The sequence below is a fragment of the Heterocephalus glaber genome, unplaced genomic scaffold (genome assembly GCF_053883595.1).
Source record: "Heterocephalus glaber isolate CG9 unplaced genomic scaffold, H.glaber_assembly_v1.0 deba00001532, whole genome shotgun sequence".
Taxonomy (NCBI): Eukaryota; Metazoa; Chordata; class Mammalia; order Rodentia; family Bathyergidae; genus Heterocephalus; species Heterocephalus glaber.
In genome coordinates this window covers 5,746,037-5,766,242 of record NW_028258330.1, presented here as the reverse complement: position 1 = coordinate 5,766,242, position 20,206 = coordinate 5,746,037, and the positions used below count along the sequence as shown (strand labels likewise).

The 20,206-nt window shown below is 45.1% G+C and overlaps 1 protein-coding gene and 1 pseudogene across 1 annotated transcript in view; one reads left to right on the top strand and one right to left on the bottom strand.

Moving 5' to 3' along the window:
* Pcsk2 (proprotein convertase subtilisin/kexin type 2) overlaps positions 1-20,206 on the top strand; it is a 275,337-nt gene that overhangs the window by 238,685 nt on the left and 16,446 nt on the right. The window contains exons 7-8 of the mRNA XM_004840850.4: positions 3,534-3,622; positions 14,018-14,193. Coding sequence (XP_004840907.1) covers positions 3,534-3,622; positions 14,018-14,193 — 265 coding nt within the window. The remainder of the gene's footprint in view (positions 1-3,533; positions 3,623-14,017; positions 14,194-20,206) is intronic.
* LOC110348341 (ras-related protein Rab-5A pseudogene) lies at positions 11,851-12,856 on the bottom strand (annotated as a pseudogene).

The following is a 20,206-nucleotide window of genomic DNA, read 5'->3' as shown; positions in this document are numbered from 1 at the left end:
AGAATCAACAAAATTGACAAACCTTTAGCCAACCTTGTCAGAAAAAGGAAAGAAAAGGCCCAAATCCATGCAATTAGGAATGAAAAGGGTGAAATTACAACAGACCTAGCAGAAATCCAGAGGATCATCAATACCTACTTCCAGAAACTATACACCAATAAGATGGACAACACAGAAAAAATGGACAGATTCCTAGATACATATGAATTACCAAAGTTGAACAAAGAAGACCTAAAAATTCTGAACAACCCAATATCAACCAATGAAATTGAAAATGTAATTAAAAACTTATCAACTAAGAAAAGCCCGGGCCCTGATGGCTTCACTGCTGAATTCTACAAGACATTTAGAGAGGAACTGCTGCCACTACTGTTTAAACTCTTCAGTGAAATTGAAAGGGAAGCAATCCTCCCAAATTCATTCCTGGAAGCAAGCATCACCTTGATCCCCAAAGCAGAGAAAGACCCAATCGAAAAAGAGAACTATAGGCCAATCTCACTAATGAACATAGATGCAAAAATCCTTAATAAGATAATGGCAAACAGAATGCAGAAGATCATCAAGAAGATCATACACCCTGATCAAGTGGGATTCATCCCAGGAATGCAGGGATGGTTCAATATACGAAAATCAATCAATGTAATACACTATATCAATAGAGCCAAGGACAAAAACCATATGATCATCTCCATAGATGCAGAAAAAGCATTTGACAAAATCCAACATGCATTTATGATAAAAACCCTACAAAAAATTGGAATAGATGGTCTCTACCTCAAACTGATAGAAGCCATCTATGAAAAACCAACAGCTAATATCATACTAAATGGTCAAAAACTGAAATCCTTCACACTAAAATCAGGAACAAGACAAGGATGTCCACTATCACCACTCTTGTTTATTATAGTTCTGGAAACATTAACCATGGCAATTAGACAAGAGAAAGAAATAAAAGGAATAAAGATAAATAGTGAAGAAATCAAACTGTCATTATTTGCAGATGACATGATACTCTATATAGAAGACCCCAAGAACTCCACCAAAAGTCTTCTAGACTTAATAACCAAATTCAGTCAAGTAGCTGGTTACAAGGTCAACACACAAAAATCAATAGCTTTCCTCTACACAAATGACAGACTCACTGAAAGAGAAATAGGGCAAATAATTCCTTTCACAATAGCATCCAAAAAACTGAAATACCTAGGAATCATCCTAATGAAAGAAATCAAAGCCCTCTTCTCTGAAAACTATGGCACTCTGAAAAGAGAGATTGAAGATGATATCAGAAAATGGACAGACATCCCCTGCTCCTGGGTAGGAAGGATTAATAGAGTGAAAATGGCCATACTTCCAAAAGTGCTATATAGATTTAATGCAATTCCAATTGAGATCCCAGCAGCATACTTCTTGGACCTTGAGAAAACAATCCAAAAATTCATTTGGAACAAGAAGAGATCCAGAATAGCAAAAGCAATTCTAGGTAACAGGGACATGGCAGGGGGTATCACCATCCCCAACCTGCAACTATACTACAAAGCTACTGTGATTAAAAAAAAAAAAAAAAAGCCTGGTACTGGCAAAGAAACAGACTTGAAGACGAGTGGAACAGATTAGAAGATGCAGAAACAACGCCAGACACACTCAGCCATCTCATCTTTGATAAAGGAGCCAAACACCCTCACTGGAGGAAAGATAGCCTCTTTAATAAATGGTCCTGGAAAAACTGGGCTTCAACTTGCCAAAGATTAAAACTAGACCTGTATCTCTCACCATGCACTAAACTAAAATCAAAATGGATTAAAGATCTAAATATTCAAATAGAAACTCTGAACCAGTTGGAACAGAGGTTAGATAGAACCCTTGAAGACATCGGTGTAGGAAAAGATTTTATGAACAAAACCTCAGCTGCCCGTGAACTAGCACAAACAATCAACAAGTGGGATCTCTTCTTATTAAAAGGCTTCTGCATAGCAAGAGAAACCACCAGCAGTGCAAAGAGACAACCCACAATGTGGGAAAAAATCTTCACCTGCTCTTCCTCAGACAAAGGTCTACTATCCCGAAACTATAAAGAACTTAAAAAGATTAGACCTCCCAAATTTAAAGACCCAATCCAAAAATGGGCATCTGAAATGAACAGACATTTCTCAGACAAAGAAGTAGAAATAGCAAATAAATACATGAAAAAATGTTCACCATCACTGGTCATTCGAGAGATGCAAATGAAAACACTGAGATTCCACTTCACTCCAGAAAGAATGGCTGCTATCATGAAATCAACCAATAACAAATGCTGGCGGGGCTGTGGGGAAAGAGGAACCCTGCTCCACTGCTGGTGGGAGTGTAGACTGGTGCAGCCACTGTGGAAATCAGTATGGAGATACCTCAAAGAACTAGGACTGAAAGTCCCATTTGACCCCACTATTTCACTGCTGAGGATCTTCCCCAAAGAATTAAAAGAATCATACCACAGTGATATATGTGTGCCCATGTTCATAGCAGCACAGTTTGTAATAGCTAAAACTTGGAAAGAGCCCAAATGCCCATCAACTGGAGACTGGATAAAGAAAATGTGGGTTTTTTATAAAATGGAGTACTACTCAGCCATAAAAAATGAGAAATTAGAGACATTTATAGCTAAGCGGATGCACATTGAGGCGATACTCTTCAGTGAAATAAATAGGACACACATGAATAAATACCGAATAGTTTCTCTGGTGTGAGAAACTGAAAGTATAAATAAGGACTAAATGTATAATAGGTAATGTGAAATAGGAAGAAAAGGGGCAAAGGGGAAGGAAGTGGGAGGGCTAAAGGAAAGAATAGAAGGGAATGGGATTAATATGAGAAAATGGAAAAATAGGAACAAAATCTTTGTAAATAGGGAGGACTGGAGGGGTTGAAGGGAGGGCTGGGCAAGGGTGAAAAATAAGGACCAAGAGAGATTGTGTAAAGGTGCAAATTTCCAATGATGAATGTCATTATATTGTATACCTAAAATGTACCAATGATTAGAATGAATAATCGATAATGCAAAATAGGAAGAAAAGGTCCAAAGGGGTAGGGGTAGTGGGAGGGGCAGGGGAAAGGAAAGAAGGGAAAGGAAAAATGCTGAGAAATGGAAAAAATGGAAATAAAGTCTTTGTAAATAGGGAAGGGTGGAGGGGGTGAAGGGAGGTCTAGGAATGGGGAAAAAATAAGAACCAAGATGCATTATGTAAAGGTACAATTCCCAATGAGAAATGTAATTGTATTGTATACCTACAATGTACCAATAAAAGAATTTAATAAAAAAAAAAAGTAAAGATCAAATGTTCAGGTTAAAAATGTTCTCAGAAACCTCTTCATGACAGAACCAAGCAGTGGGAAGGATCCAGGGTGTTGGGATGTACAGACAGAAGATGGGGTGACCCCAGGCCAACTCATCCCCAGTCAAACCATTACAGAGAATCGATTGCTTCCAGCTGTCAGAACTTCTGGACTCTCCTCCAAGCTTCTGATGCTGGATCTAATTTGTCTTTATTTCCCCACAGCCATGGAACAAGATGTGCAGGAGAAGTTTCAGCAGCAGCCAACAACAATATCTGCGGGGTTGGGGTGGCGTACAACTCCAAAGTCGCAGGTAAGATGGCTCTGTCACACCACCACAAGAGTGGAAACATTTTTTAATTTTAATTTGCACAGCAGAATCAATGATAAATATAGTATCACCCATAGATGGTGACCACATAACCCAGTGGATTTTCACAAATCCAGTACTCATGTTACCAACAAGAATAAAATCTAACCAGACCCCAAAGCCCTCCCTGCCCTGCAGTTACTACCCATTCACCCAATAGCAACAGTCTTATTTTCTAATAGCAAACATCATACAAAGTGTTTGAACTTTGTATAAATGGACTCACACAGTCACTCTTCTTCTATCTCAACATCAACAGCATTTTAATATGATGCAAATGGAGACTTTAGAATATAATATGTGTATAAATGACTTGTAAAGATACTCCGAGCCATTTAGAATGTCTTGCAAGGTGGATCACTTCTTCAGGGAGACCTGTTCTACCTAGAACTTCTTCCAAAGTTTCACTAGATATTAACAATTAATAATTTCCTATTTACAGGGGCTTTAGAAATAGAGAGAGAGAGAGAGAGAGAGAGAGAGAGAGAGAGAGAGAGAGAGAGAGAGGAAGAGATTCATAAGCTTTCAACAAGATGCCCAAGAATGGACTGGTGCCTGGCTTGTTCCAAGTTTTGCATCAAATTGTTTCTTAATTTATTCAGGCTGAGTCACCCAACTTTGTTTTTCTTTCTTTTTCCTTTTTTTTTTTTTTTTTTAACAACTGTCTTGATTTTTTTTTCCCAGCAATTTAATGGAAACATAAACCTACTTTGTGCTGACACTCACATTTCCAGAGCCTAAATAAAACCAGCATACCCTGTTCCAGCCCAGTGTGAACAGCTTTCACTACCGTTTGCGAGAGCCTGGCCTAATCTAGGTGCAGAAGGTCACAAAAGAATCCACCTGGGGTTCTCCAGAATGTAAACACAGGGAGCCTTTGTCTCTGGGGCCTCAGCCCTTTTTTACTTTGTGGACATCCAAAATGCAGCATTAGATCGGCAGATGCTGCACTCAGGGAGGGTCACCTCTTGGTCCGTACAGTATTTTATAAGCGAGCTCACCCCCTGGGTGGTATTGAGGCCAGGCAGCCTCTCAATGCACAGGGCAGGAACAGGGGCCACAGGAAAATTCAAATCTGTATTTTTCAATCTTATGATTGTCTTCAAAATAATGTTTAGGGCTCCTCACACTGGAAGTATCTGGCTTTTTGGAACCAAGACACCCATAGAAGGGCACCCCGCAAGAGGGAAAGAGTTGGGGGCAGCTCCTAGCTTTCTGAGAGCATATGGGGTCCCTTTTCCCCTTGGCTTCTTGTCTCTTTTTCTCTTCTCTTTTATTTTGTGCACTCCGAATACGTCTGGGCTGCCCATCAAATGGGCTAATTCTCCAGCAGAGCAGGCTGATCTTCCAGTCCACCCTGGAGAACCCACATCCCTCCAGCATCCTTTCCACACCCCAGTGTCAAAATGAATTCTACCCCAAGCTCTGGAGAGTTGCACAAGAATTACAAACAAAACCAGAGTTCCAGTCCCCTAGACCTTACAGATTTACAGGGGATGTTTTACTCACTCCGGTTGACAAGTGCAGGAGTTGGCTGGGTTTTAATTATTTGCTAAAAATGAGCCAAACTCTTGGGAAGAATCTTCCTTTCAGGAGCTTTCTGAACTAGAGAGGGCTCGCGCGCCACCTGGTGGTCAACTGCGATCATTGCTCGTCGTCCCCGTCCCCCACCCCCCCCACCCCCCCGCCTCGGGCAGCAACGTGGAAGTTTAAGTGACTACTGAATGGGTGTTCCCAGCTGTATGTCCCCGTGACTTCTGGCTCCCGCTTCGCTGTAGATGAACTTCCCATACACACATGTATTCAGGTCTAAGTAAAGCCCTGTTAGCATAAAACCTCCTAACAAACAAAATCAGAAAGCACAGCGAATGCTTTCCACCTGGATTTTCCCCTGTGCACTTCCTCTGCCCAGAATACTGTTTCCACTGGCACCTCCTCTTCCTCCTTCAGCTCCCAGAAACCCCGCTGCTTCCTCCAACATCACCTCTCCACCAGTTTCCTCCTCTACACTAGATAAAAGCACCTTGAAGTTTTCCTTCCCTGTGCTCCCTAGTGTTGGTCATCGTAGATTATTGTACATTATGTTAATCAGGGTTCTCCTGAGAGATAGAAGTAATAAGAGATAGATAGAATGGCCGGCCATGGTAGCGCACACCAGTAATCCCAGCAGCCAAGAGACTGAGGCAGGAGGGCTGGAAGTTTGAGGGCAGCCTGGGCAACTTAGTGACTCAAGGAGACCCTGTCTCAAAATTTAAATTTTTTAAAAGGGAACTGGGATATGGCTCAGTGCAAAAGCCCTGAGTTCATTCCCCAGTTCTAATAAAAAGATTGATGATTGATAGAATACATACATACATGCATGCATACATGCATGATAGATGACAGTGAGTAGCCAGGAATTTGGGCCCTACATGATCATGGAGGCTGGGGCTCCTCACAACAGTCCATCTGCAGCTGGAGACCTTGGGATGCAGGCCTGAGGCCAGGGGGCTGCCGGGTGAAGTCCTAGAGCCCAAAAGCCTGGGGCCTGGAGTTCTGATGTCCAAGAGCAGAGGAAGGGTGTACCCCGGCTCCAGGAGAGAGAGAGCACTCGGCTGCTTCTCCTCTGCTTTCGCTCCCCTGGCTGATGACTGGATGAGGACAGTGCTACCCGCTTTTCCCTCACAGACCCCCCAGAGCTGTGCCTTCCCAGGGCTCCAGTCAAGCAGACCCTACAATGCACCAGCCCAAGCGTGGCTCCGGGACTCCAATCTCTGTCCTCCAGGAGACAGCAATCTCCACCAGGCAGGGCCCTGTCCCCCCAGGTCAGGGTCAGGTTCACAGTAGATGCCCCAGCATGGCTGCTAAATCCATGAAAGCAAAGAAGGAGAAGGGAGACCCATGGATGAGCCCTTGATGCCAGCAGGGATGGCTCATGGGAATGGTTGGGTCTGTGACGTCCAGGGATGAAAAATCAAAAGCCCCAAAGCCAATAGCATCTCAACCCGTAAAGCAAAAGGCCTTCCTCCCAGCACCGCTCACCTTTGCTGCTTTTTCAGCCCCCAACTTCAGGTGTCCTCCAGGTGTTAAAATAGGGTGTGACTTTCCAGGGCTGACCTTGCCTGCTTACCAGCTTATCAGCATCTCAAGATCTTGGGGCCCAAAAGGACTCTAAAGATCCTTTAGTGCAAATGTCCACTGATGCTTGCATAATGAGAACAACTCCAAAGAAAGAAGACAGTGAGAATTAACTCCTACTGCCTGGAAATGATGGTGACTCACCCTTACTGTATGCCGAGCCCCAGGCAAAACCCTGCCATTTCCATACTCTGCAAATCCCATCATACTTATTGTGTGTTCTAGATACCTTATCGTTATATATTATTATCCTGCTTTTACAGGGAACAAAATTGAAATCTGGAGACCACATGCTAGTGAATTGTGGAATAATCTTGCAGCTGATGTGTATCCTTTAAAAGCTCTTTCCCAAATCAGTTTGGAGATTCCTCAAAAAATAAAAGTAGACATTCCATTCTACCCAGCTGTCCTCTCCTAGGCATCTTCCCAAAAGAGTTAAGGTCATCATATTGCAGGGATATACGCATACCCATGTTTATAGCAGCATGGTTTATAACAGCTATCACTTGGAAACAGTGTATATGTCTATCAACAGACAAATGGATGAGGAAAATGTGGTATTTAGACACAATGGAATACTACGCTGCCATACAGAAAGATAAACTTGAGGCATTCATAGGTAAATGCATGGAATTTGAGAACATAATCCTCTATTAAGTGAAATAAGCCAGACACATAAGCTCAAATATCACATGGTTTCTCTTATATGAGAAACATAATATACATACAGATAAAGAGCAAAAATAGAATAGAGATAATTAGGTAGTAGGGAGAAGTTCAAATACTTCCCCAAATTAAGTATTCTGTTGCTTTAAAAAAATTTCAAAATATATGCTAATTTTTTATTTATACTAATAGTTGATTTTAGTTTGTTGGAAAGTTTGTGTTATTATCAGTTGTTTCCTTTTGTTAGAATCTTTTGGGTTATTTATATCTTATACTGAGTAACTACTTTGAACATAACAGCTCACAGTGTAATAATTATTGTTATTCTCTTATTATTTGGTAATGAAAATTTGTTCTATTTTGTCATGAAATTTTTTTAAAAACCAAATTCTTGCCCGGTGGGGCGTGGTGGCACACACCTATAATTCCAGCATTCCGGGAGGCTGAGGTTAGAGAATCATAAGTTGAGGCCCAGCCTGGGCAATTTAGTGAATTAGTAAGACCTTGTCTCAAATTTAAAAAGAAAATTAAAAACTTTCACTCTCCCAAAGTAAGTGGGTTAGAGCAGCCTGTGTGCCTCCAGTGACAGGAGCCTAACTTCCTTCCTTCCTTCCATTAAGTCTGCTCCACCTTTGGGCACGGGTGACTTCTGAAAATCTGTTCTTTACAGGGGCCCCACTTTCCATGTAGACAGCGGTCACCACCTCTTCTAGATGCCGCCTAGCAGGAGAGGAACACAAATTCCCTCCAGCCTGGCCCCCAAGCAGTGCCTACGGGCAACACTGAGAGCCAGACGTCTGGGCCGTCCCAAGCATCTTGGTGCAGTCTTGAAGTTTTAATAATTTCTAAAAAAAACAGCCTGGCATAATGGCACACATCTGTAATCCAGCACTTCAGAGGGTGAGGCAGGAGGGTCACCAGGAGTTCAAGGCTAGTCTGAGCTACATAGTGAGTTCAAGGCCAGCCTGAGCTACACAGTGACACCCAGTCTCAAAACAAAAAAAAAAAAAATTCCAAAAAACCAAAAAGATTGTTTGAAAGTTTCATTATTTCCATTTCATTACCTACTTCTTTAATTTCATAAATATTGAAGAAAAAGATTGTTTATGTTGAAGATGCCTTTCTTTAAGTAATTCTCGAAAAGATAACCCAATTCTTTTCTTTTTTATTTTAATTTTTATACCAATGTTTGACTTCTTCAGTCAAAGGGATTGAGACAAGAAATTAAAATTTTAAAATGTGTGACTGAAAATTCACAAAGCCAGAGAAGCGCACAGCCAATATAAATAATGACCTTTCCCAATCACTGCTCATAAATTTGCCTGATTTACACTTCTGCTCGCTCAGCACTGCACCAGCCTTGGCCTCCAGGCTTTGCAGTGCAGGACAAGCAGGGGGACATCCTGCCCTTGCATTGGGGACATGAGAGGGCGGCGCACCAGCCACAGACCAGGACAGGCGCAGAGCCTATGACAGCGGATAGTGCTGTGCACTGAGCTGAAGACAGCAGGTGACAGACAGCAGGCAGGGAGGGAAGAGCAAGTGATTTGGGCCTGGGCTTGGCAGGCTCTCAGAGCAGCCCCAAGAAAGACTAGGCATGGCGTGGCACCCTCTTACCTGTGCGCATATGTTCCAGGACGCCCCATGGTATACAATTGAAAAATAAAAAAGTTTTTTAAAAAGATTTTGCAGGGCCTGCCTCAAAAGCGCAAGGACCCGAGTTCCATCCCCAGTAGCAAAAAAAAAAAAAAAATGTCAGGCACCTGGCCCCAGAACATCCAGGAGCCCAGCTCTGGTGCTTCCTTCCTGCTAATGAGGTCAGCAAATTGATCTCTGTTCTTCTGTATGAAGGGAGCCCTGCAGCAGGGGGAGAGGGGAAGAGGCACAGGGACAGAGCTGCAAATAGGAAGAGAGGGCCCAGCCCCTGGGTATGCCACACCGGCTCTGACAGAATCCCAGGTGGCCACTGGTTGCCTGGTGGAACCATCAAGACCCACCTTGGCCAGGGTTGAATTTGGCCAGGTGAGCTGGCCAGTCCTGCTCATCTGGGCACCAGACAAGTTCAAGAGCGTCCACTTAGCCTTTTCCTCGCAGGCCAGCAGTGCTGTGCTTGTTTCACACCCACAGACCAGGTGTAATTTCACAGGAAATTGATGCTGTTCCGTTTATCTTGTGCATCCTGTGGCCACCTTTGTTGGATACTTTTTTCCTTTTTTTTTGAGACAAGGTCTCACTTCAGGTTTGCCTTGAACCCACAGCAATCCTTATGCCCTAACCTGCCGAGTGCTGAGATCACAGGCATGCACCACCATACCCAGCTGTTGAATACATTTTTAAATAAATAAAATAGAGATGCATTCAGAGCAAACTGTAGTTTTAAACTTCCCATCTCCTTATAAAATGAACCATAAAATGTAGCTTCCCAAAAGTTCAAACCAAAGACCAGGCTTGTTCTAGATAAGCTTTCTCCAAGAAAAAAAGATGTGAACTTATAATTGGATGTTTGTTGGCAAAAATGGTGACTAGAGTTGCGGGTTCATGGTAGAGGATGCACAATCTGGATCTACTATTTCTGTTGGGGAGAAACTCAACTCAATCAAGTAATAACTCCACATATGGACTCACCAAATATCTGTCGAACTTAAGGAAAATACCAAGCATCATGCTTGTCTCCAGGGACACAGAAATGGATAAAATAGATGCACACAAAAAGGCCTTGCTGCCTGCTCTTGTAGAAAATACTCAAATGTGCAACTGATGGGAGGGTCCAGGAGCATGGAAGAAAACTGCAATGTGAGCATGATGCAGGCTGGTAGTCACTGGGGTGGAAAGAAAGCCCGCCCAGACTCCTGAGGTCTGAACATAATGGCCCCTGAGAAAGAAAGCAATTTCATATCAATGACCTTTGCCCTGGGCGGTCCTTATCCCAAGCAATCTTCGTGGCATGCTCCAGCGGTGCCCAAGTAAAAATGTCCTGGCATGACTGCGTCCTTTGATCACAGGGAATGAAGCAGGCGTGTCAGCACTCAGAATTCAGCTGTGCGTGGTTGTTGTGGTTTCTATCTGGATGTCCCCCTGTGGCCTCTTGTAATCATAAGCGGGACCTGTGGAACGTGACTGGATCATGGGCACCACAGCTGACTTGCTATAGGAGGTGGGGTCTGGCCACAAGTGGCCTCTCACTGTGGACATAGCCAAGAAGGGTTTCTCTCCCTTCCTAACTCTTCCTATGACTCTTTCTACTTCCTGACCACCATAAGTTGACCAGCTGTCCTCCACCATGCCCCGTCCCTTCCTCCCTGGCTTGGAGCCAGTCAACCATGGACTAAACCTCTACAAACTGTGAGCCAAAATAAACTCTCTTCCTTTAAATGTAGGTGTTGAGGATTGTGTTCCAATAACAAAGAAAGTGACCAAGACAACGGTCAAGCCCCTTCATTTCTTTTTTTTTATATATACCACTTTATTCCAACCTGAGCACCTCAATATAAAACTAAACACAGGTGAACTGTTTTCCTTGCTAATTCTGAATTACTGTAAAATGTACTAGAAGTCTGCTAGGAGTTCTACACTTAAATAGAGTAAATCGTCTGACACATGGTAGATTTCATATAATGAAAATATCTAAAAATTAGTGCAATATACGGAACATCAAAATAGAGTGGACTTTGAAAAACAAGGCTGCAAGATTGTTACTAACATTGCAATATTTATGTTACAAATTACAGATAACATTGCTTATTACGGTGCTAGCCATGTAGGAACTGAAGCCCCTTTTTTCAAAGGGTAAGAGAAAGAATTAGCTGTTTTAGTAACTACACTTTGTATACTTTTAAGCAACTCTTAAATATTACAGAAAAATAATAAACATACATGGAGGCTACAATGCAGTACCCTATTTACAGTACAACTGAAGATAAAATTTAAAACAATCAAGTTTGAACGTACATAATTGTTAGTGCACTGACTGTATTATGTCCAAAGGGAACAAAAGCCTCTTCCCTGCCCGCAAACAAGACCTATGAATGGCCAGCAGTGATTAAAAAAAAAAATCAGATACCTGGTTTGCTTCATTTCTGCTGAAGAGCTCACATGAAGGGAACACTATTCATTAAAATGCGTTTATTAGTTTTCATGTTCCTAAGCAAGGTGGAGTTAAAATTTGACTTCATCCCATTTAGAAAAATAAAAGGACTGGCTATAACTTAGATGCTGCTAATATTCCTTTTCTTCCTGGAAATGTGGGACAGTTTTCTTGTGGTTAACTTACCAAAATGTGGAATGTACATCTTAGACAACAGAAGAAAGTTTACGTGAATACTGTAGCTAAGCATAAATATCTTTATAATCTCTAAAAATCTTTCTCAGAAAGCTCAAATTAATAATTTCTAATTTTTTCACAGGTGATTACTGTCCCAGTTTGTAGAAACTGGATGGTTAACTGTGGGTCCAGATAGTCATTTGTCTTTATCCCTAATGATGAGAAATGATTCCCTCCAACTTTCCAGGGAAACAAGTGCACACAGATCTCATTTTCCCTTTCTATTGCTGAAACATCAGTCAGAGGGACACATGCATGTTATTAAAAACTAAGTTCAAAACACTTAGAATAATTCTGCATTAGAAACTTGACTCTATCATAAGTCTTTTGTTTTGGGGAGTCATACTGGGCTGGTTAAATGCTCCAGTTCCACTGTTATTTGACATTTAGGAAGCAGAATATTCCAGCTAGTTCAAACTGGAGGTTTAGTGACTACAACTCTGACTTCTGGTTGGTTGTGTAGGTTCAGTGAGGTCTACTCCTCTTCCTCTAGCAGAATTTGCTCCTGGATTCTGTGGTTCATTCTTTGGCAGTTTTTTAGCTATTTCCATGAACATTTCATTTACATTCATTGATGTTTTAGCTACTGTTTCCATGAATAATAAACTGTTGTCATCTGCACAGGACTGTGCTTCCTGGAAATCTACAGCTCTCTTATTTGCTAGAGCAGCCTTGTTTCCCGATAAAGCTATTACAATGTTAGGACTTGCTTGGCTCTGAAGTTCTTTAAACCAGTTTTTTGCTCTTGCAAAAGATTCCTCATCTGTGATATCGTATACAACTATGGCTGCTTGTGCTCCTCTGTAGTACACTGGTGCTAGGCTTTGACGTCGTTCTTGACGGCTGTATCTCATATTTCAAACTTTACGGTTGTGTCATCAAGGACACATAGTCTAGGTTAGAAAAGCAGCCCCAATGGTACTCTCTTGAAATTCATGAAACTGGCCTTTCACAAAATGAAGCACTAGGCTTGATTTGCCAACAGCAGACTCTCCCAGAAGTACTAGTTTGAACTAGCATATTTTATTTCCAGTATTTGGCCCATTAGGTCTTGTTGCTCCTTGATAAGCCATGTCCAGATTTGAAAGAAGTCCCTAATTTCAAATCTAAAATGAACTTCCAAGATCCAAGGTGTCGATTTTTTTTTCTTTCTGGAAGTATAGAAATCTGAGCCCACACCACTCGGAGTCACGGGGCCGCAGCTTCCTGGCAGCAGGGCCCAGGCGTGGTCAGAAGAATGAACAAGCCTGCAGCTGCGGTGGCATCTCCTCCTCTCTCTGCACCCCTCATACTTGTCCCTTCATTTTATAGTCCCTGCATTAAAGTCCATTTTCTGTGGCTATAACAAAGCACCCCAAACTGGGTAATGTATAAAGAAAAGAGGTTTATTTAGCTCATGGCTTTGAAGGATGAAAGGCCAAGATTGTATGGCCTCATCACACTGCCTCTAGTGAGGACCTCGTGGCCGATGGCAGTGTGGCACATCCCCACGAGGAAAATGACACAGTGAGGCCAGAAGCTAGAAGCAGGGAAGGGCCAGCCTTGCTCTTTTCCAACAACACACTGCCTGGGAGTCAATGGGGGTCCCCCAAGAATGCCATCAATGCCCCTGTGACAGTGCTCCTTATGCCCCAGTAACTTTCCAGTGAGCGCCACATCCTCACACCAGGGAGCAAGCACACAGCACCCAAACCTTTAGGGGACACCCTCAGGCGACAGCAGTCCTGTGAGTGACACTGCAGGCAGAGCTTCTGCTTGTCCAGAAATCATCACCAAAGGCCACCCTCCCCGTCGGGAACCTGGCCAGGATTGCTAAGGGATAAAGTTTCCCTCAAGGAGACTCACAAGGACAGGCGAGGGTGGGGCCCATAGGAGTGGGGGGACCCTCTGTGCACCGTTCTTCTTCTCCAGTACTTACAATTGACCCCAGGGAGTGCTGAGCTACATCCCCAACCCTTCTTATTCTACTTTAAGACAGGGTCTCACTAAGTTGTCAGGCTGACCTGCAGCTTGCAATCTTCCTGACTCAGCCTCCCAAGCAGCTGGGATTACAGGCCTGTACCACCATACCCACCCTGTGCATCCTTTTGGGTCTTTGGACTCCAAGGTGGCCCCCAGGGCACCCGAGGTCACCAACTCTCCAACCACACCCAGGAGCCATGCTCTTCCCCATGCCCGTGTCTCCTGAGAAGTGGGTACCAAAGCCCCTTTCCCTGTGTCACACCTGTCCACAGGTATCCGGATGCTGGACCAGCCCTTCATGACTGATGTCATCGAAGCCTCCTCCATCAGCCACATGCCCCAGCTCATTGACATCTACAGCGCCAGCTGGGGCCCCACGGACAACGGGAAGACGGTGGACGGGCCCCGAGAGCTCACATTGCAGGCCATGGCTGATGGCGTGAACAAGGTAAAGACGTCCCTGCCACCACCAGCCCCGGCCCGCTCACAAGGTGGGACAGGACTGGGAAGCTGTGGTGACCATGCTGTGGATAAAGAGGCAGGGCTGGGCAGAGGGCTGTGAGGGACAAAGCCAGGAGGGCGGCAGGGCCTGACCCTGTGCAGAGGTGAGCAGAGAAAGGACGGCTGGGGAGGAAGCAATCCAGCCTGCCCTGCAGGAGGCACAGCCAGGAGTGAGACTTGGCGATGCTCCAGTGGCAGAACAGCTGAGCAATGGGTTCCTGGGTTGAGCCCAGAAGGGGACAGAACTGAGGACAAGGGACACAGGCAGAGCCTCTTCCCTGAGGTCCCAGGGCAGGGGCCGCCCCAGACAGACAGGATCGCAGCTCAAAGACTGGGACATGCCTGGGATCGAGTCCCCGCTTCTCCATCAGAGCCTGTTCTGTCTCTACTGACACCGACCCTACCATCCCAAACTTCCCAGCCTGAAACTCCACTGTCGCAGGCCTGTGGATCATGTGGGTTGGAATTTGTGCAGAGCCCCTGGGGGTGGCTTATCTCAGCTTCACAAGTTGTGGGCCTAAGGTGTTGTGAGACCCCTGATGGAGCATGCCCTGAACCCAAAGTGTGCCCCACCCCTGCATTTTAACAAATGCCATTGAAGTTTTCCAGGTGTCACTCTAAAGGACCTCTAGGATCCATATCTTGTAACCTGAGATACCAAGAAACTGGGATAGGGCTGTTTCAACCCCACAATGAAAAGAAAATGACCTTTTCTGGACGTGGCGGCCCTGTTACATCCCTGGTGGTGAATTGCTTAGTGACCCAGCTATGCACTTGTCTGTGTCACAGGAATGGGGACCAGGTAGCTCCAGGAAAGTGGTATCCTGTGAGGATGACGGGGTCCCTGCCAGGTGCTGCAGTCCCGGGGCTGCCCTCCCACCTGCCTGGCTCCTCAAGGCTCTGTGTTTCTGCTCTGAGCCCAGTCCTCCTGTCCTGAGGCTTCTGTCTCAGTGACATCCCCACCTGATCACTGCCCCCACACACCTCGCTTGTCACTCCTGCCCCGATGCTTTTGGGGAAACTCTGGTCCCAAATTAGAGGACTCGTCCTCCCCCAAACTGGGCTTCCAAGGTAAGAAATGGGGTTCTCTTGGAAAGGCTTACAGCCGGCATGGAAAAGTGTCTTTCAAAAGCCTGAATGGAAACAAGACCTTATGCTTCCTTTCTGTTATGGGGTCAAACTGTGTACCCAGATATTCACCATGGAAGTCTCAGCCCTAGGTACCTCAGATTGTAACCTCATTTGGAAAGAGGGTCACTGCAGCTGTAATTAGCTAAGTGAGGCCATTAGTGGAGTGTAACCCAGTATTATTGGTATCCTCAGGCATTCTCAGTATCTTAATTCAGTAGATAGTTACTCTTATTTTTTAAAAAAATGAAATGGGTCACAGAAGGCACACATGGAGAAGGCCATGTAGAGATGGAGACAGAGGTTGCATGAAACATGTGTCAGCCAAGGACTGTGACAGATGTCACCAAAACTGATATGGTATGAACTGAAGAGCCAGCCCGGTTAGCACACTGGTCCTCAGCGCTGGCCCAAGAACCTCAAGGCAGTTCATTCCTGGTGTTTATGCCATCAGGTTTCCAGCCCTGTGTTATGGTGGTCCTAGAAAGCAAATATACCCTTCCCATCTTGGGATGGACAGCAGGCTCCAGCACTGTGGAAACGATCCGGTCACTACTCAAGGTCAACTGGACATCGGCTGCCTTTCTCTTGTACAGCCAAGATGGTTGCTCAGCAGACGATGCCTGCTTTTTCCCCCTCCTTTAGGGCCTTCCTCCATTGTTGGCCTAGTTACCTCCAAGGAGTATCATGCAGGAATCCTGTGATGTAACCCTAGGAGAGAGGGACGTTCCTGAGTTAAGGCCGTGCTGGAAATGGCTCCTGGTGACATCACACTGACACCTTGGACTAGAAATGGAAATTAGCAAGCAGCACAAATAGAAAAGGGCTGTGCTCCGTCAGATAGCTGGTTCACTTTAAGGACTCTGCCAGACACTTTAAGGATGTTCTTTGGCTGACACGTGTTTCATGCACCTCTGTCTCCATCTCTACATGGCCTTCACCATGTGTACCTTCTGTGACCCATTTCATTTTTTAAAAAAAAATAAGAGTAACAATCATACTGAATTAAGATACTGAGAATGCCTGAGGATACCAATCATATTGGGTTACACTCCACTAACCACTCTGCAACACAGCCTGGCTCCCCTTAGACCACAGCATTTGAATGTGCTCAAGTCCTCCTGCTGGTGAGCCACTGGCCTTCCTGAGGCTAGAAGTTCCCTTTGGGAAGGGGGAGGCAAAGCGCTGGAAACCCCAAGGCTTAAATTTCCCCAAAATGACAAGTTTTTCATCCAGTTATAAGTTGCCCCAAGACAGTGGAGGGAACTTTCTGATTGAGTCAAAACCTTATGCCTTAGGAGAGTCGACACTCATACCTTCCATCAGGGGCCCCAGAAATACAGTCAGGAATGGCAAAGAGTCCTTAAAGTGAATGGAATTAGGTCCTCAGAGAAGCACTTAAGACTGTGCATGGACAGAGCCTGCTTAGGAAATAACATCCACGGGGTTTTATCCCAAGGCCATGAGAAACAGCCCATCCACGGCAGCCTGGCAGTGACCCGTGGCAGTTTATAAAGGACATCTACCACGAACAGGTCAGGCAGCAGAAGGTGTAGCTGCTGTGCCTTCCAATGCCCAGACTCCCTAAGAAGCATATGGTTGGAACCTTTGACACACGGGCAGCTCACACCCTCGACTCACTGTCCTCTGTGTGACTGCAGCCCAAGCACAGACCAGGTGACAGAGGTGCTTTCAGGAGCAGGCGGCAGATGCTCCTCTTCCCATGGATTTTCACTGACAGACCTTTTTGTGTCACCTGAACCCATAAGAGAGTCAGGCATTAGGCACTCTGTGCTCTATCCACATTTACAATGTAGACGACACCGTGCAGAGCATCCCTGTGTGGCTCCTATCGTTTTCCACAGCTTCTGAATGTCCCTACCACATGGCAAAGCTGGTACTATATTCCTTTCTGCTCCATCCGCAGCCTCCCTAAAACGTGATTCTTGTGCATAACATGCCAAGCATGCTGAAGATTATGAGAAAAATTATTATGACTTATCTTCAGATGACAGCCTGTAAATATTTTAGAGAGGAAAGTGCTCATGATGAAAAATACATGAATTCTCATTCAACTTTTCCCCAGACTGAGGGAATGAGTCTTTCCTTGTTTCAGAGTGACATTTTTCGGACAGTATTGTAGAATCTTGTCACTGACAATGTGTCACTCGTTCAGCTGCTTCATCTGCACTAAAGAAAAAGCCACCTCTGAAATGTCGTCTCCACCTAAACAAAGGCATCTACAATGAGTGTCGCTCCAAGGAAGCTCTTCTGTCTCCTTCAATCTTAGCATCCTGGTCCTGTGTTTTATTTGACCAATATGGTAACAAGAAAAAAGAAGAGGAAAAAGAAGAAGAGGGGAATAGGCCTTCACCGGGGACATGCTGTTGGCCCAGACCCCACCATCCCCAGTTGCCTGTCCCTGCCTCACAGATAAACATCGCCTACCTGGCTCCTTAGAGATCTGAGTTACTGTCTCCTAGGGTTGTTCAATAAATGCTTGGAGGGCTGGGGATTTAGCTCAGTGTCACCATACCTGCCTTGCAAGTCCAAGGCCCGGAGTTCAATTTCCGGTACAAAAAAATAAAATAAAATAAATGCTTAGAGGAAGCACAAAAGAGCAAGCAGGAGGGATGGAAAGAAGGAAATCTTTTTCCCTTCACTTATGGCAGTCTTTTCCTCTTTAACTTTGTGGTCTACATGTTGGGTTTCCTGCTAGAGCATCTTTCACCTTAGAGAAGGAAAGTGGGGAGACAGACTTGTGAGGGGTCAGAGAGCCCAATGGTTCACTTCCATCTCACTTTGGGGTCTCCCAGAAACAGACTGTGGCAAGGGTGCCAGATAAAAGCTATTGGTGGAAATTTGTTCCCCAAGGGTACTGGGCACCCTGCATGTCCTGGGAAGAAGCTCCAAGACCCAGTGATGCATGCACCAAGATTCAGAGGTGCCGGTGCAAGGTCTGAGGTTCAAGGAACATGGCTATTTTGCAGCTTCTTGCTTTGCTCAGACAGCACTGGGGAACCAGGTGACAGGCAACTCGAAGTCCCCTCACATCTGCAGGAAGCTCAGCTACCCTGATGGGTCTGATGATGACATCCCAACCCCTGATCCCTCACTTTTTAAGGTCTCTACTACTGGGAAAATCTTAGGAATGAAGTCGGGGCTACAGGAAATCCTCTGAGGTGCAGACGGGTGTGAACATGAGTTGTTTCTTCACCAGGAGGAGATGAGGTTACAAAGGATACAAGCACACACCCCTGGCCCCCAGGCAGGGATGTGTGGGGAACAGGCCATTTGCAAGAGAGGGACCCAGAAGGCCACCATCCAGGAAGGAGGGGCTCAGGACTGCCAGAGGAGGCAGTGATTAATCAGGCCCAGGCAAGGTGAGGTCCTAGTGCCACCTGCTAAAATTTAATCAGCACATGGGTCAAACCCAGGGGCAGCAGGCGCCAGAGCCTCTAGCAGGTGATGAAGACCTCCTGCCAGGGAGAGCACAGGGACATTTGTGAGCCCTGATTTATGCCCCGCAGCCAGATAAAGGCTGCTGCAGTGTGGGGTCTGCAGCTCAGCCGCTGAGACAGCTGCTGGCAGTTCAATTCCACCTTTCATTTCTGTTGTGAAGAGAGATAGAAGAAAAGGCTTCAGATGACCTTCCTGAGACTCGGCCAGCCTTAACTGCCCAAGGTGGAATCCTACAGTGCAAAACCTTTTTTCGTTGCTTCCTTCGCTTAGTAATATGCATTGAAAGTTCCTCCGTGTCTTTTCATGGTTTGATAGATCATTTCTCTGTAACACAAAACACTATTCCATCATCTCTATGTACCATTCACCTACAAAGGCATCTTGGTTGCTTCCAGTTTCTGGCAATCATGAGTAAGGCTGTGCAAAACACCCACTATATGAGACATTATCAAAAACCCAGGTCCTGGGTCTCGATCTCCTAAGAGACAATACCAGGTCTGTGGAATAGGAAAGAGAGAGAACAAAAGACACAGAGACAGAGAGTTGAGAGAAGCTGGGTCTTTGACCCAATCTAAACTGCTCTGGGCAGCAAAGACAAAGACATCAAGGAGGTCCAGTGTTTATTCATTACAAGGGTGGGAAGGACGGAAGCTGGGCAGGCCTCAGGACAACTGCTAATAACAGTATTGCAAGCAGGGGCACTAGCATCTCTTTTGCAGAAGAGAGAAAATGGCTAATTTAGAAGGGAAGAATTTAGTTGGAGTCAGTTGACCTTGGCTGGAAGCGAACTAAGCAGAGCCCTGCTTCTTCACAGACTAGGACTTAAGTTTTGGTAGCAGCCACTAGCAAAGGAGAAATACTAGCCCAACTCTGCCATCTGACATTCCCATTTGACTCATGTAAAGCTTTGGTCACACTCATATTACACTGCCAATTTATAGAGGGGCAGGAAGCTTGTGCCACTATAGCCTGCTAATATTGGACAGAGGCGTCCGCTACAATCCACTTGCAGGTCCTATGCAAACATAAATCACCAACTCTTTTGCATACATGCCAAAGAGCACAACTTCTGGATCCTATGATGCAAGTATATTTACTGTCCTAAGAAACTGCTAAACTGCATTCCAAAGAGTCTGGGCCATTGTGCACTTGCACAAAGGTGAGGACCTTCCCCAGCTGGGGCCTAGGTAAATATTTGTTCATTTATCCACTCCACTAATCACAGGCTAATTGATTCCCAATCTTGTTAGCAGCAATTGCAGATGTCACTTCTTGTTGCCAGAGGCAGGAGGACCTGAGGGCTGTCTCTACTGCAAACCACCCAATGGGGACCATGGACCTGGGCAGCCAGGCAGGGATAGACTCTCCCT